General features: G+C 45.5%; 2 protein-coding genes across 2 annotated transcripts in view; one reads left to right on the forward strand and one right to left on the reverse strand.

Moving 5' to 3' along the window:
* Positions 1-859: 859 nt before the first annotated feature.
* On the reverse strand, positions 860-4,241 carry LOC129869282 (insulin gene enhancer protein ISL-2-like). The gene is made up of 6 exons (XM_055943639.1): positions 4,094-4,241; positions 3,458-3,677; positions 3,010-3,242; positions 2,565-2,851; positions 2,235-2,396; positions 860-2,022 (listed from the first exon to the last, which is right to left on the reverse strand). The coding sequence occupies exons 1-6, from the start codon at positions 4,239-4,241 to the stop codon at positions 1,945-1,947; spliced, it is 1,128 nt and encodes a 375-aa protein (XP_055799614.1). The 3' UTR covers positions 860-1,944.
* A 7,161-nt stretch (positions 4,242-11,402) lies between these two features.
* Positions 11,403-15,536, forward strand: part of LOC129810672 (mesoderm induction early response protein 2-like) — a 28,167-nt gene continuing 24,033 nt past the window's right edge. The window contains 3 exon segments of the mRNA XM_055861423.1: positions 11,403-11,736; positions 13,644-13,763; positions 13,766-13,794. Coding sequence (XP_055717398.1) covers positions 13,652-13,763; positions 13,766-13,794 — 141 coding nt within the window. The 5' untranslated portion in view covers positions 11,403-11,736; positions 13,644-13,651.

Genomic DNA, 15,536 nt, shown 5'->3' on the forward strand with positions numbered 1-15,536 from the left:
ACCTATTGTGGGAAGCTTGTGGAAGGCTACCCAAGATGTTTGACCCAAGTTAAACAATTTAAAGGCAGTGCTACCAAATACTAATTGAGTGTATGTAAACTTCTGACCCACTGGGAATGTGATGAAGGAAATAAAAGCTGAAATAAGTAATTCTCTCTACTATTATTCTGACATTTCACATTCTTAAAATAAAGTGGTGATCCTAACTGACCTAAGACAGGGATTTTTTTTACCAGGATTAAATGTCAGGAATTGTGAAAAACTGAGTTTAAATGTATTTGGCTAAGGTGTATGTAAACTTCCGACTTCAACTGTATACATGTCTAGTTAGATACCTTGCTTTGAAGTAACCTACCTTATCCATTTCATCCCTGATTTATTGAATGAGGGAATATATATATATTTTTGACTATTTGGTTGTAATGTTGAAAAAGCCTGCACACCCAGGAGCTAACAGTGCAGTTCTATGTGGCGGGCTAAGTGCCTTGATCAAGGGCAAAACGGCAGGAGGTGTTAGGTCTACATGGGATCAGACACAGCAGCTTTCCAGTGCCAATATTGCTTACTTTTTCATGTAGGCTATAGTAATAGTCATGAAAATGTGGTTAAATGTCATGGAGAGTAACAGTGAATAATCAGAGGTCTCTATAGTTTTATGTGAATTTCGGTGAACATAGTCTAATGGACCGACTTCGAAAAAGACAGCTCCTGTACTTCTTCCATCCCAAGTCAAGCACTGCCATGCAGTGATGTAGCTAGTCAAGATGCTCTCAATGGTGCTGCTAGTCAATATGCTCTCAATGGTGCAGCTGTTGAATGACTTTTGGGATAAAGAGACAAAGAGAGATGAGGTAGCACTTTATTCTTCATACAATAAATGTATGAAAGAGTTAAAAAGTTATAGATGAAAATGAGTGAACATGTATTTGTTTGTTTTGAGTGGGAAGTGATAAAATGTCTGAAAGACATTATGGGAGAATGCATGTAGTGGTAGTGGGAGCTGTGACGTTGAGAGGGCTCGTACAAATGGGCATGCAAAGCAGACATACAGATTGTACTAACAGAGTCCCTCGAAGATGTCGGTCTGCAATTTTCACACAGCCTAGATGGATTTTAGGGTTATTGTGTCAACTTGTTGTTCGATCTTGCACCTTTGCCATTGAAGAACTGGAAAAAGTTGCCCCCTTGTGGGGTGATATGGCCATTAACATTATCTGCCTGCAGCAGGATTGCTGAAACACAAATGCCTTTTTCTTTAAGTCAAACAGGAAGAAGGAAGAAGTTTTGCTGATTTGCAGATTTGCTTTCTACAATAATAGGTTTCACACTAGAGTTGTTGTTAAGTGGATGAGGAAGAAGACAGAGTGAATAATCATTTCCATGACAACCAATCAGAAAATATCAATCAGTTCAGAATCCGAGTTTCACAGTTAGGAGTGAAATATGTTCCAATAGAGATGACATCTGACGGCTTGGTTTTGTGGAGATTTAATTAATTCCCAAACGCCAACTCCCAGACTGTGACTATACAAACAGACTGTGTTTAAATCACAGGTTGACAGATCACACCATAGTCTGCCAGAAGATAAAGCTTCATGTGATGACTGGAGGTCTGGATGAAACCTCATGGTTGAAAACCACTGTGTGCTGCATGGGCCATAGTATAGTGGAGCACATTTTGTTTTGTCTCATTGATCCATAACCTTTAATCCATTAACCCATACAGAAAACAGAACGTGCAGAACTGGGACCCAAATGATGTCATCTTTTTTTCCCAACACAACATTCTCCTGTTTGGGAACTAGTTTAATAATTATAGCATACATTAAATAACTAATTACATGATTTACAGCTGCTTGAAGCCCCTTCAGATTAGACACAGGGTCTTGAGAACTCTGCATGGTTACAGTAACAGTTCAGTGAGGATGTTGGGATGGTGGCTGTCTAGATAGTCAGAATGGTGCCGGCGCGCTCAACACCCTGCTGCGGTGGACAACTCAGGTCTTCTGAAAAACACGTTGTCTGAGGGGAAGTGAAAGAGAAATGATGAGTGTTGGCCAACACAGTCAGGGCTGACTAATGGAACTGGATAAAGGAGTAGCTAATACCAATCAGTTATAGTCTCAATCTACAGTATAAGGTGTAGGTCTAAGGTTAGGTTGTTGCAGTCATAATCAGGGTCTGATATGTCACACAAAGGGTCATTACACTACCGGATACACACTCTGATTTACCTGGGGAATATGAGTGAGGGTCAGCTCGTCGTGGTCAGCTGAGAGCTTGATTTGGCCGTCAAGTGGTTGCCATGATGACTCATAGACGTAAATCTGGAGGGCAAAGTCAGGGGGCTCAGGAGAGTGGACCACCATCGGTCTGGCTACAGTACACAGCAGGGCCTGGAACATAGTGAGTGATGATCAACTGTGTTCACAGACAGACAGACAGACAGACAGACAGACAGACAGACAGACAGACAGACAGACAGACAGACACACACACACACACACACACACACACACACACATACACACATACACACATACACACACACACACACTACTCACTGTAAAGTCCGAGTCTGACACTGGTGTGCCTCCTTTTTTGGAGTGGCTCTTCTTGTCCTTGCAGCGTTTGTTCTGGAACCACACCCTGATGACCCGCTTGTTTAGGCCAGTCAGCTGACTCAGCTGGAGCTTGACCGCTGCGTCGGGCCGGGGGGTCTGGGAGTAGCAGGTGCACAAGTCTTTCAGCTGGGTGTCACTGAGGACGGTACGCACTCGCACCCGCACCCCTTTACTCCTACCCCTGTCCAACCACCTTCTCTCCCAAACTCCTCCTCTTCTCCCTGACCCTGACATAGGTGAGAATGATTCAACTTAACTTAAGAAACATTAAACTTACCGATTACAGGGAAAGATGAGACAGACCTTTGAGACAGTTTCATAATTATCATTAACTCTAAAGGAAAAAGATTCTCAATATTTTATTATGCATATAAACTTCACAGACCTTTTCTTTTCTTTAGTGTGTCTGCTTTTTGGATCTGTTGCTCTGGCATCGTGTGCTCTGCCTGGCAGCATGGTCCTCCTGGTCCCAGGGTGAAGCAATCCCCAGGCATGAGTAATGCACCACAGAGCGAGCAGTGCAGACAGTCAGGGTGATAGTTCTGTCTTCCTGCCCTTACAACCAGGTCAGAGGACAGTACTGCCTCCCCGCAGCCTCCACACTTCTCTGCAAATAGTCTAACACACACACACACACAAATCAATAACAAAGACATTCAGATGGTTAAAAATTACAAAACTAAAGATTGGAAGCTGTTCACAAACATACACCATCAACAAACACATTCAAAGAGTTAAAAAATACAAACATAATATACACACTAAGTTGACCTTAAAATGTTCATCTTTATCGTTACAACTTCTCTACTGTCCCACCAAAGCTGCTGACTCACCGTGCATAGTCTGTCCTACACAAGGTCCTCCCGTCCCTCAGGAAGCAGCTGACACTCTCTCCCAGGGGACAGTGGCACTCGTCACAGTACAGACACCCTGTGTGCCACTGCTGGTTTGACCCAACCCGTAGCACCACAGGGTCTCTGATGGACTCTCCACAGCCAGCGCAGGGCCATACCGCCCCCTGTGGACATGACTCCTCATTGCACCCTGGCCCCACTGGAATTACAGGGAATACTGTACTGAAAATGACCTTTCCATGACATCAACATAAACATTGTGAAGTTTTAGTCTTTCTTACAGCATGTTCATGATAAGAGACTTATATTTTTTTTCGTAATCAAGAAGAAGTCAACGAGGGAACATTAAACTTTCAATCTTTACATTTCTCAGCAAACACGTTCTCATCTCACTGGTGTGTTTAGGTTACAGGTTTTATCTAGTAACATTATTTGTATCATAACGAATGAGGAAAATACTGCGTCTGATGTATTCAAAACCAACTATAGCAATCAAAACTTTAACCTCAACCATAAGACAATGATTATAATAAAACATAATTATGTGTACATGATACAATATAAACCTGTCACTTATTATTATTATGTAAATTACAACACGTTTATCAAACTCACATTTGCTTGTATTGATGTGGTGCTCCAAGGTTTCCCCCGGTAACATCAGGGTGTATTCTGACAAGACATCAACTGTCCCCAGTGAGTGGAATTCTGTCTGAGCTGGACTCAGTAGGCTTTCTCCTGACATTGGTCCGTCACAAAGCATGGCTCTGCACAAGTGTCTTGGAGCAACGCTCAACCTTCTCAATTTTATAGAGATGTGCAACGCCCCCACAACCACCACATGTTGGCAAACACACACAGACACACACACACACATACCTACTCTTCAAAGCAATCTATTAAATTAACTCTCAACAAACACTCCTCCTCCCTATTAGTAAAACAATGCAACAGTTCCCTTCCCTTGGGTTATTAAAATCAGACCTAATTTGCGCTGGGCTCTGAGTAGAGGAGGCTGGTGGGCACAGATGGGCTGAGATGGGGGAGGGAAGGATGGGGGCATCCATACCAGAGATAACATTGACACCAGTGCCAGCCTGTGCGCTGATGAAAATTCATGGTCTTTATTTTTTCCCCTATTAATTAACTTTCATTTGATCGTTATGATTTTGCCACCTGGATTTGCACCTTAACTAAAATATATACTTTTCTTTTTCAATATAAGTGTTGATTTTTTTTGCTCTCATTTTTTTTACTCTCATCAGGGGCAGGAGTTTTCCAGGGGTGTTTTCTGGCCATTTGACCTGTCTGGGTAAATCCCTACAGGAACGTATATATCCTGTAAACTTCTGTGTCCTACCAAAACTTGCACCATTCAGTGCTGCAGTAGTTACACTGTCACACAGTCCTTCAGATGGGACTCCGCTCTCAGAGTTAATACAATAGGCCCCCTTTGCTGTTGCACCTCTGCTGTGCTACTGCTGGCATGGTCTCTATTGTTAGGGCAGTGCTTTGTCCTTGGATCCTCCCTCTCGTAATGAATCTGTCCCCATAGGTCAGGACCACTAAACTTGTTGCTGGTGTCTGTGGGCAATTTCCCTCCCAATTTGAGTCAACACATACACACGTAACACACCCCCAACAGTTGTGCATCTGCACCAAAAAACGAAATTGATCCCAACAGCTTGTCTCGCTCTCACTCTCTCTCACACACACACACACACACACACACACACACACACACACACACACACACACACACACACACACACACACACACACACACACACACACACACACACACACACACACACACACACACACACACACACACACACACACACACACACAAAGCAAAGCAAAGCAAAGGAAGCCTCTCCATGTCCCACTCTGTAACGCCTCTTAAAGTTATTTTACCAGGAACAATTAAAACCATCCAGGGCGTGTGTAAGGGAGGAGCTGCCTCTTGATGAATACTCTACATACTGTACTGATCAAGCCCTGGGACACGCCCACTAATTTACACAGCCAGGCTGCCACCAGCGTCATCCCTAACCTGGTCCTCCCCTTCCCCACACTCTGGCTAATGGAAACACGGAGCAGCGGAATGAAGTGGCCAGCTCTTTTAATTTGCCGGCCGTATAAAATAACAGAATTAGGTATGTATATTAATCAAGTCAGAAGACATTTGGCCGTGTCTCTGTTCCTCCTCCTTCATCTCCTCCTGTGTCCTGCTCATTACTAATGAAAGTCATCTACAGGGGCAATGAGACTGAGTGGAAGGGAGGGAAGAGGGACCACATATACTTGTTGTGATTTACTCACGTTTGTATACATGGCAATTTGGCAGAGCTGTGTAATCTGTAGGTGTCCTGTACAGAACAAAGAAATGAATGAGAAACATGCAAATCTCTCACTCCTTCTGATGAATTAACCCTTTCTGTTGTTGGCTGGATTAATTGGACCTTGTGTGTGTGTGTGTGTGTGCGTGCGTGCATGCGTGCGTGTGTGCGTACGTGCGTGCGTGTGTGTGTCCGTCCGTCCTATGGGCAGTATAGTATCAGCAGCCCTATATTGCCCTAAAAAGGCAAAACACAGTAACTACGAATGTGGTGAAAAATGTTTGATCTGTTGTAATGGCCAGGTATATTATCTGATGAATTTGGTATTTCGTTTCCTGACACAAGAACAAGCCAGTTGATCAGAATATATCATGGAGTATCATGGGTCCGGTACCATTCGGTTTATATATGTTACCCCTTGGCACCATCATCAGAAAGCACAGCATTATTTTAACTGTTCACGAAGACCATACACACATTTACATTTCTGTGTCACCGGAGGATTTTAGCTCTACGGATAAATTATAAGATTGTATTAGGGATTTAAATACTTGGATGGCTCACAACTTCCTCCAGCTAAATCAAGACAAGACAGAGGTACTTATTGTTGGAGTCAAAGCACAGAGAAAGAATCTAGCCACACATTTTGATTCACGGGCAATAAAGATAAAACACCAGGTAAAAAACCTAGGTGCTATTTTAGATTTTGAACTCAATTTCAAATCACACATTAGGAATGTAACCAAAATATATTTTTACCACCTGAGGAACATTGCGAAGGTGCAGGCGTTTCTCTCTCAGGCTGATACAGAGAGACTCATCCATGCTTTTATAACAAGCAGGCTTGACTACTGTAATACTCTCGTGTCTGGTCTACCCAAGAAAGCCATTGGTCAACTGCAAAGCATGCAGAATGCTGCAGCACAGGTACTGACCAAGACCGAACAGAGAAACACATTACACTGGTTTTAAGGTCTCTGTACTGGCTGCCTGTGAGTTTTAGAATACATTTTAAGATTTGTTTTTAAATCAATCCACGATTGTGCACCCCAATACGTGGCAGACATGTTTTTAAGTTATGTACCCAGTAGGTCCCTCAGGTCCTCTGGCACTGGCCTTTTAACTATCCCAAAGCCAAGAGGCATGGAGAGACAGCCTTTAGTTACTATGCCACCAGCCTCTGTAATAGCCTGTGTCACGTTCCTGACCTTTTGTTCCTTTTTTCTTTTATTTATTTAGTTGGTCAGGGCGTGAGTTGGGGTGGGTTGTCTTTGTGTGTTTTGTCTATGTCTATGTCTATGTGTAGTGTTTGTGTCAGTACTAGTTGTCTTTATAGCTTCACGGTCGTCAGTTTGTTATTTTGTTAGTTTGTGTATAGTTGTTCATTTTGTGTTTTTTTTCTCTCTTCTAAATAAAAAGATGTATTTTGCACACGCTGCGCCTTGGTCCTCTCTCTCACCCTTAGACGATCGTGACAGAATTACCCACCAGAATCGGATCAAGCGGCGTGTCAAGCGGCAACAGGAGCAACCCACACAGGATTTATGGCAAAGGGATCAGGATCTGGGCTACACTACGTGGGAGGAGATCGACAGGTGGGCGATAGACCCAGGGCGAGTGCCGGAGCCCGCCTGGGATTCTCTGTCACAGTGCGAGGAGGGATACCGGCGAATGGAGGCAGCACGAAACGCGGTAGGAAGCCTGTGAGTCAGCCCAAAAAATGTATTGGGGGGGCCTTAAACGGAGTGTGGCGAAGTCAGGTAGGAGACCTGCGCCTACTCCCTGTACTTACCGTGGAGAGCGAGAGTACGGGCAGACCAGCTCCATGTATCGGCAGGGCTAGATTGAGCGTTGAGCCGGATGTCATGAAGCCGGCCCAACGCATCTGGCCACCAGTGCATCTCCTCGGGCCGGCTTACATGGCACCAGCCTTACGCATGGTGTCCCCGGTTCGCCTACATAGCCCGGTGCGGGTTATTCCACCTCCCCGCACTGGTCAGGCGAAGGGGAGCATACAACCAGGTAAGGTTGGGCAGGCTCAGTGCTCAAGGGAGCCAGTACGCCTGCACGATCCGGTATTTCTGGCGCCACCTCCCCGCCTCAGCCCAGTACCACCAGTGCCTACACCACGCGCCAGGCTTCCAGTGTGTCTCCAGAGCCCTGTTCCTCCTCCACGCACTAGCCCTATGGTGCGTGTCTCCAGCCCTTTACCACCAGTGCCCACACCACGCACCAAGCCTCCTGTGTGTCCCCAGAGTCCTGTGCGTCCTGTTGCTGCTCCCCGCACTAGCCCTGAGATGCGTGTCCCCAGTCCGGTACCACCAGTGCCGCCACCACGCACTAGGCCAAATGTGCGTCTCCAGGGTCCAGTATGCACTGTTCCTTCTCCCCGTACTCGCCCTGATGTGTGTGCCCTCAGCCCGGTACCACCAGTGCCGGTACCACGCACCAGGCCTATAGTACGCCTTGAGAGTCCAGTGTGCCCTGTTGTTGTTCCCCGCACTAGCCTGATGGTGCGTGTCCGTAGCCCGGTACCTCCAGTTCCGGCACCACGCACCAGGCCTACAGTGCGTCTCAGCCGGCCAGAGTCTGCCGTATGCCAAGCGGCGTCTGAACCGTCCGTCTGCCAAGCGCCGCATGAACTGCCCGTCTGTACTGAGCCCTCAAAGCCGCCCGTCTGCCATGAGCCTGCAAAGCCGCCCGTCCGCCAGACAGGAGCCGCCAGAGCCTTCCGCCAGACAGGAGCCGCCAGAGCCTTCCGCCAGACAGGAGCCGCCAGAGCCTTCCGCCAGACAGGAGCCGCCAGAGCCTTCCGCCAGACAGGAGCAGCCAAAGCCTTCCGCCAGACAGGATCAGCCAGAGCCTTCCGTCAGACAGGATCAGCCAGAGCCTTCCGCCAGACAGCATCAGCCAGAGCCTTCCGCCAGACAGGATCAGCCAGAGCCTTCCGCCAGACAGGATCAGCCAGAGCCTTCCGCCAGACAGGATCAGCCAGAGCCTTCCGCCAGACAGGATCAGCCAGAGCCTTCCGCCAGACAGGATCAGCCAGAGCCTTCCGCCAGCCATGAGCAGCCAGATCCGTCAGCCAGCCATGAGCAGCCAGATCCGTCAGCCAGCCATGAGCAGCCAGATCCGTCAGCCAGCCATGAGCAGCCAGATCCGTCAGCCAGCCATGAGCAGCCAGATCCGTCAGCCAGCCATGAGCAGCCAGATCCGTCAGCCAGCCATGAGCTGCCGTCCCTCAGTCCGGAGCTGCCGTCCCTCAGTCCGGAGCTGCCGTCCCTCAGTCCGGAACTGCCGCCCCTCAGTCCGGTGCTACCGCCCCTCAGTCCGGAGCTGCTGCCCCTCAGTCCGGAGCTGCTGCCCCTCAGTCCGGTGCTGCCCCTCAGTCCGGTGCTGCCCCTCAGTCCGGTGCTGCGCCTCAGTCCGGTGCTGCCCCTCAGTCCGGTGCTGCCCCTCAGTCCGGTGCTGCCCCTCAGTCCGGTGCTGCCCCTTAGTCCGGTGCTGCCCCTTAGTCCGGTGCTGCCCCTTAGTCCGGTGCTGCCCCTTAATCCAGTGGGGTTAATTTGGAGGGTGGACATTTGGAGGAGGCTACGAAAGCGGGTAGTGACTATGGTGGGGTGGGGACCACGACCAGCGCCAGAGCCGCCACCGTGGACAGACGCCCACCCAGACCCTCCCCTAGACTTTATGCTGGTGCGCCCGGAGTTCGCACCTTAAGGGGGGGTTATGTTACGTTCCTGACCTTTTGTTCCTTTTTTCTTTTATTTATTTAGTTGGTCAGGGCGTGAGTTGGGGTGGGTTGTCTTTGTGTGTTTTGTCTATGTCTATGTGTAGTGTTTGTGTCAGTACTAGTTGTCTTTATAGCTTCACGGTCGTCAGTTTGTTATTTTGTGTATAGTTGTTCATTTTGTGTTTTTTTTCTCTCTTCTAAATAAAAAGATGGATTTTGCACACGCTGCGCCTTGGTCCTCTCTCTCACCCTTAGACGCTCATGTTTAGCTTTGCTTTTCCTTAGGGTGCTTTTTATTGTTATTCTTTTGTTTTTTTATCCTCTTATGTTTGATGAGTAGTAAATGTTTAATTTTATTGTTTTTTCCTGTGAAGCGCATTGTGTTGTATTCCATATCTGAAATGTGTTGAATAAATAAAGCTTGATTTGTTGAAAAATTTCTGTCTGTCTAGACAGATAAATACTTTGAAGTCCGATTTTGCAATAATAAAAAAAACAGTAGTCACTGCGTTTTGCCTTTGTTAACCATTTTAACCTGTCATGTCAGCACTTGTCACAGTGACAAAGGACAGCATGTGGCACTCCACCATATACACACACACACACACACACACACACACACACACACACACACACACACACACACACACACACACACACACACACACACACACACACACACACACACACACACACACACACACACACACACACACACACACACACACACACGCACACACACACACACACACACAAATACAGATTCATCACAGCCCCACACAGCACACTTACATAGAGGACATCAGGGTACCTTATACCAGAGGCATTCAAAGAATGACAATCTGTGGCTGTCACAGAGTGCAAGACAATTTACTAAGTTATGATTGAAATGATAGAGTTATTACAGTACATGAAGAAAAACCTTGTCTTCTCCTTATCAACTGAATTCCTATCATACCTGCTGGAATTTTGACCACACAAGGAAATTGAAGGAAAACAAAGAGGAGACAAATCGAGAATACATGCTCATGGTCACCTTTATATCTCTTTGAAATCCCTTCCTTTCTCCCCCATTGCTCTTTGTTTCGTTTTGCCCCTTTACAGAGCATGTACAACACACTGGCTACCTCAGCATATTTATCTTCACGTTGCCTCTCTATTTTGGCATGTAGCAAAGGCTTTGCCTGGTAATTTTTGACTTGCTGATTCCCGACTGGCCATAGTAAGTTGACACTTTGTGATAGGCTCTTCCTCCTTCCATGTATTATTGTTTGAAGTAGTCTACTTTCAGCCTTGTTATCCAGTTACTGTTGGTTCATCTTATTTAGTTGACTATGTCATTCTATATACACCACAATGCAGTTCTCACTTTCTCAGTTTGTGTAGTGTCACCATTTAGGACTTATAAAAGGGTCATATTGCTATGTCTTACATTCACATACATGTATTTGTCTTTCTCTATCTCATGGAAGCACTGGGCAAGCCCTCATATTCCCTCTTATACCTTTATCAGTTCTGACCATTTCTTCCCCCTCCCTTCATACAGTATCCATCTCCCATCCAATGAGATCAAGGCAGTGACTATGTAACATTGGGTCACACACACTCTAGGAAACATTAATGTGGGAGTCAAACAAAGTTTTATTTTGTCTATTGTCTTTTTCTGCTATCTAGAGTGGCCATGATGTTCCTTATAGCTTGTCTGCCAAAGTAGGGTACAGCCTACTGGAGCCTACTCACATGGGTAGACCATAATTCTTTACTAAACTAGATGACTGTCAATTCATTATTGGGAAAATATAGCCCATGATAATCAGATTGGCTACATTGGCTATTCAGGGTCATAGGTGAACAAACATGTGATATCAATTTCAAAGGACTACTTTACAAAATTCTGAACTGCGATCATTGTGCTTTGTTCCTTATTTTCAGCAAGAGGGATGTCAAGTTTATGAACGCTTGTAACAATACCAGACGTCTGTGTGAATAGTACACGGGGTATTGTCTCATTTCTTGATTTTTTTCATGTAGTTTACTGTCATCGCGGTTGCTGAAACGTTGCAGCAATAAAATAGGGCTGCTGTTGCTGAGGCTCAGCGGCTGGCTGTACATAGGCTAGACTAGAGCCATAGCGCTACAACATCCGGGCATTCCTCAGCCTGCGCAGAAACGGAATGGCGGAGGTAAGTGAGCAAAAAGGCTTGGGGAGGAACATGAGGACTAATGATTTTGAAACAGCTCCGCATTTGAGAGCCTCTGTCATCCTAGACGGCATATATCGATGTTGGCAATCGTATCAACGGGTTACGCAGTGTTGTGAGTTAGCTAGCCATGGGTTGATAACTAACGAAGTAAAATGGGGGTATTTTGTCCGTCTCGCCTCTCCGCGTTCTTCGCGTTAAAAAGCCATTCCCAATTTGCCAGATCGTGCGCTATAGAAAACAATGGGAGACCGGCTAGATGGTGGTGCTGAAGAAGTGGTCCAGGTGTGCTCCGTTATAGAAAGGCATTTTGACTACAAACTTTGAGAGAAGTCCGACTTATTTCAGATACTCTCTTGGTGTCTTTTCGGGTGAAAACGCAACCTCTAGAACTATTTCCTCTCTCGGGTCATTCGTGTGTCAGAGGAAGGAACGTTCAGCACCAAGTTACAGGAAAGCGCCCTGGCCCTGGTCAACGCGTCCTAAAGTGGAGTGGACCTAGCTTTACAAAGTGGCCATAAACGTCGGGCTACCAGGCTGTCACTAATGTATTGTTTGTGAAAGTGTCCGACCAAGAGTTTTAAGTAGACCACTGCTCTATTTGCTTAAGGTCAAAAGTAACTCTTGAAAGTTGTTGTAGCCCTGAACTAGCTCACCTGATTGACCAAGTCAAAGCCTTGATGATTAGTTGACAAGTTGAATCAGGTGTGCTAGCTCTGGAATAGATCAAATACGTGGTGGAATGGCTGGGGGTCCCCCCAGGAGATGTTTGAGAACCACTGTCATAGGTCAACTCGTCCTATCTTCATGGATTGTCTTTTTGGCCAAACAGTCACATTTTTGTAATACCATTAGTTTCCACTGTTGGATAAACTTTGACCGTTCTTTAATTCATGAGTGGCTGTAAGGCAAGTAGAAAGACTGGTAACACTTTACTTAATATGACAGTTGGGCCTATGCATTATTGGTTCGAGCCCTGAATGCTGATTGGCTGACAACCATGGTATATCAGACCATATACCACATGTATGACCAAGCATGTATTTTTACTGCTCTAATTACGTTGGTAACCAGTTTATAATAGCATTAAGGCACCTCTGGGGTATTTGGTATATGGCCAATATACCACAGCTAAGGGCTGTGTCCAGGCACTCCGTGATGCTTTGTGCATAAGAACAGCCCTTAGCCGCGGTATATTGGCCATATACCCCCAACCCCCCCCCCCCGTGCCTTATTGCTTAATTATAAACTGGGTTGTTAGAGCCCTGAATGCTGATTTGGCTATACCACGGGTATTACAACATTTCTTTTTACTGCTCTAATTACATTGTTAACCAGTTTATAATAGCAAGTCACGTCAGGGGTTTGTGGTATATGGTCAAACTCTGCGTTGTGTTGTGCATAAGAACAGCCCTTAGCCGTGGTATATAGACAATATACCGGGCCTTATTGCTTTATTATAGCTCTATAATGCATTTGAGGACTTGTCGTAAGCAAGTATGACAGGTCTTATGTCTTATTATCATCTCATAATGATCCTGACTAAATAAAAGTAATTTTGAATTGACAATTTGCTACATTAAGACATACCATTATAATCAGACATGAAAAAGACTTATATATGCTTCAACAAGTAAGAAAGCATAATATCTGTGGGCATTATACCTGTACTGCTGCTCCTCAGTCTGTGGGTGTGTCCAGCTGTCCACTGTAGAACAAGTTATCAGCTCTCAATTTCAGTTGAAAAAGTGCAGTTCAGAAGAAGCCAAGGCTCAGCTGATCTATAATGGGATGAACAGGCACCTCTTGATCCTCCACCATGGTAACTGTGTGTGTGTGTGTGTGTGTGTGTGTGTGTGTGTGTGTGTGTGTGTGTGTGTGTGTGTTAGCTGGTTCGATGGGCTCTGGAGATCACAGACGCAGCCTAGTGGAGATCCTGAGGCAGGGCTATGAGGGGCCGGAGGAGGAGTCCAGGGCCCTAGTGGAACTGGAGAAGAGTCTAGCGGCCGCCCAATGAGGATGGCTGCACGCCCCCACACTGTGAGTACGGCTCCTCTGGCTTAAGGGGCTTCATTTATCAACCGTGTATAAAATTCTTACTACTGTAAATTCTGGCGTACGTGTAGATTCTAGGATTTGCATGCACAACAAACTGTCGCATGCAACATATATGCATGTTTTCATTGGTAAATCAGAGACATACTATATTTACAAACCCGCCTGGAAAACAATCTCCATTGACCTTTTATGGTAACAAAAGCACCCTCATTTGCTGTATGATTTGGAGATGTTAGAATTGGGCCATGATAAAAGAAAGCGCAATGGCAGATGTTATTACATTTCTGTAGAGATGTGGGCAAAATGTTTTAATCTTTTGCAGTGATTTTTTTCAAACTAAAAACGCATGCCGCCTATAGTGAGTGCCAAACACTGGCCACGCATTCTGCAAGACTGATTGTCCTTTCAAACACTGGCCACGCATTCTGCAAGACTGATTGTCCTTTCAAACACTGGCCACGCATTCTGCAAGACTGATTGTCCTTTCAAACACTGGCCACGCATTCTGCAAGACTGATTGTCCTTTCAAACACTGGCCACGTATTCTGCAAGACTGATTGTCCTTTCAAACACTGGCCACGCATTCTGCAAGACTGATTGTCCTTTCAAACACTGGCCACGCATTCTGCAAGACTGATTGTCCTTTCAAACACTGGCCACGCATTCTGCAAGACTGATTGTCCTTTCAAACACTGGCCACGCATTCTGCAAGACTGATTGTCCTTTCAAACACTGGCCACGCATTCTGCAAGACTGAATGTCCTTTCAAACACTGGCCACGCATTCTGCAAGACTGATTGTCCTTTCAAACACTGGCCACGCATTCTGCAAGACTGATTGTCCTTTCAAACACTGGCCACGCATTCTGCAAGACTGAATGTCCTTTCAAACACTGGCCACGCATTCTGCAAGACTGATTGTCCTTTCAAACACTGGCCACGCATTCTGCAAGACTGATTGTCCTGTCAAACACTGGCCACGCATTCTGCAAGACTGATTGTCCTTTCAAACACTGGCCACGCATTCTGCAAGACTGATTGTCCTGTCAAAGACTGGCCACGCATTCTGCAAGACTGATTGTCCTTTCAAACACTGGCCACGCATTCTGCAAGACTGATTGTCCTTTCAAACACTGGCCACGCATTCTGCAAGACTGATTGTCCTTTCAAACACTGGCCACGCATTCTGCAAGATTGATTGTCCTCTCAAACAATTAAAAAGTAAATGCTATAGCCCACACTTCTATGCAAAATACGAATTGTTCAATATTTTGTTTGTCAGTAGATGATTTTGTTTCCTTGGTGTAGGCTCAGAGATTAAATGGGCTATGTTGTGCTTCTATCTCACAACAATGCTGTAGCCTACACATACTTTCAAATATTTTAAATAGGCTACCAGTCTATTTACTTTTGAGCATGCTTGGCTATAGTATTGAATGAACGATTGATAAATGGTAGCCTAATATTTGTTGTTTAGCGGGAATAAACCAGTCATGTCAGAAAAGGAGAGACATGTCCTGCAATATGATTATGATTTAGGTTATTTTATTTTTATTATATAGGCCTATATGACCAACCGGCTTGATTCGGTCTTAAGTAGCAACATTTGAAATTGTGTTTTTTTTACATTGGTTAAAAGTAAATACTCAGAGCTAGAGAATTGTATATCATACACTACAGTTGAGGAACAATGGGAAAGTAATTCTGCTTTGAAAGTTGATAAAC

Source organism: Salvelinus fontinalis, chromosome 14 (assembly GCF_029448725.1).
Source record: "Salvelinus fontinalis isolate EN_2023a chromosome 14, ASM2944872v1, whole genome shotgun sequence".
Lineage (NCBI taxonomy): Eukaryota > Metazoa > Chordata > Actinopteri > Salmoniformes > Salmonidae > Salvelinus > Salvelinus fontinalis.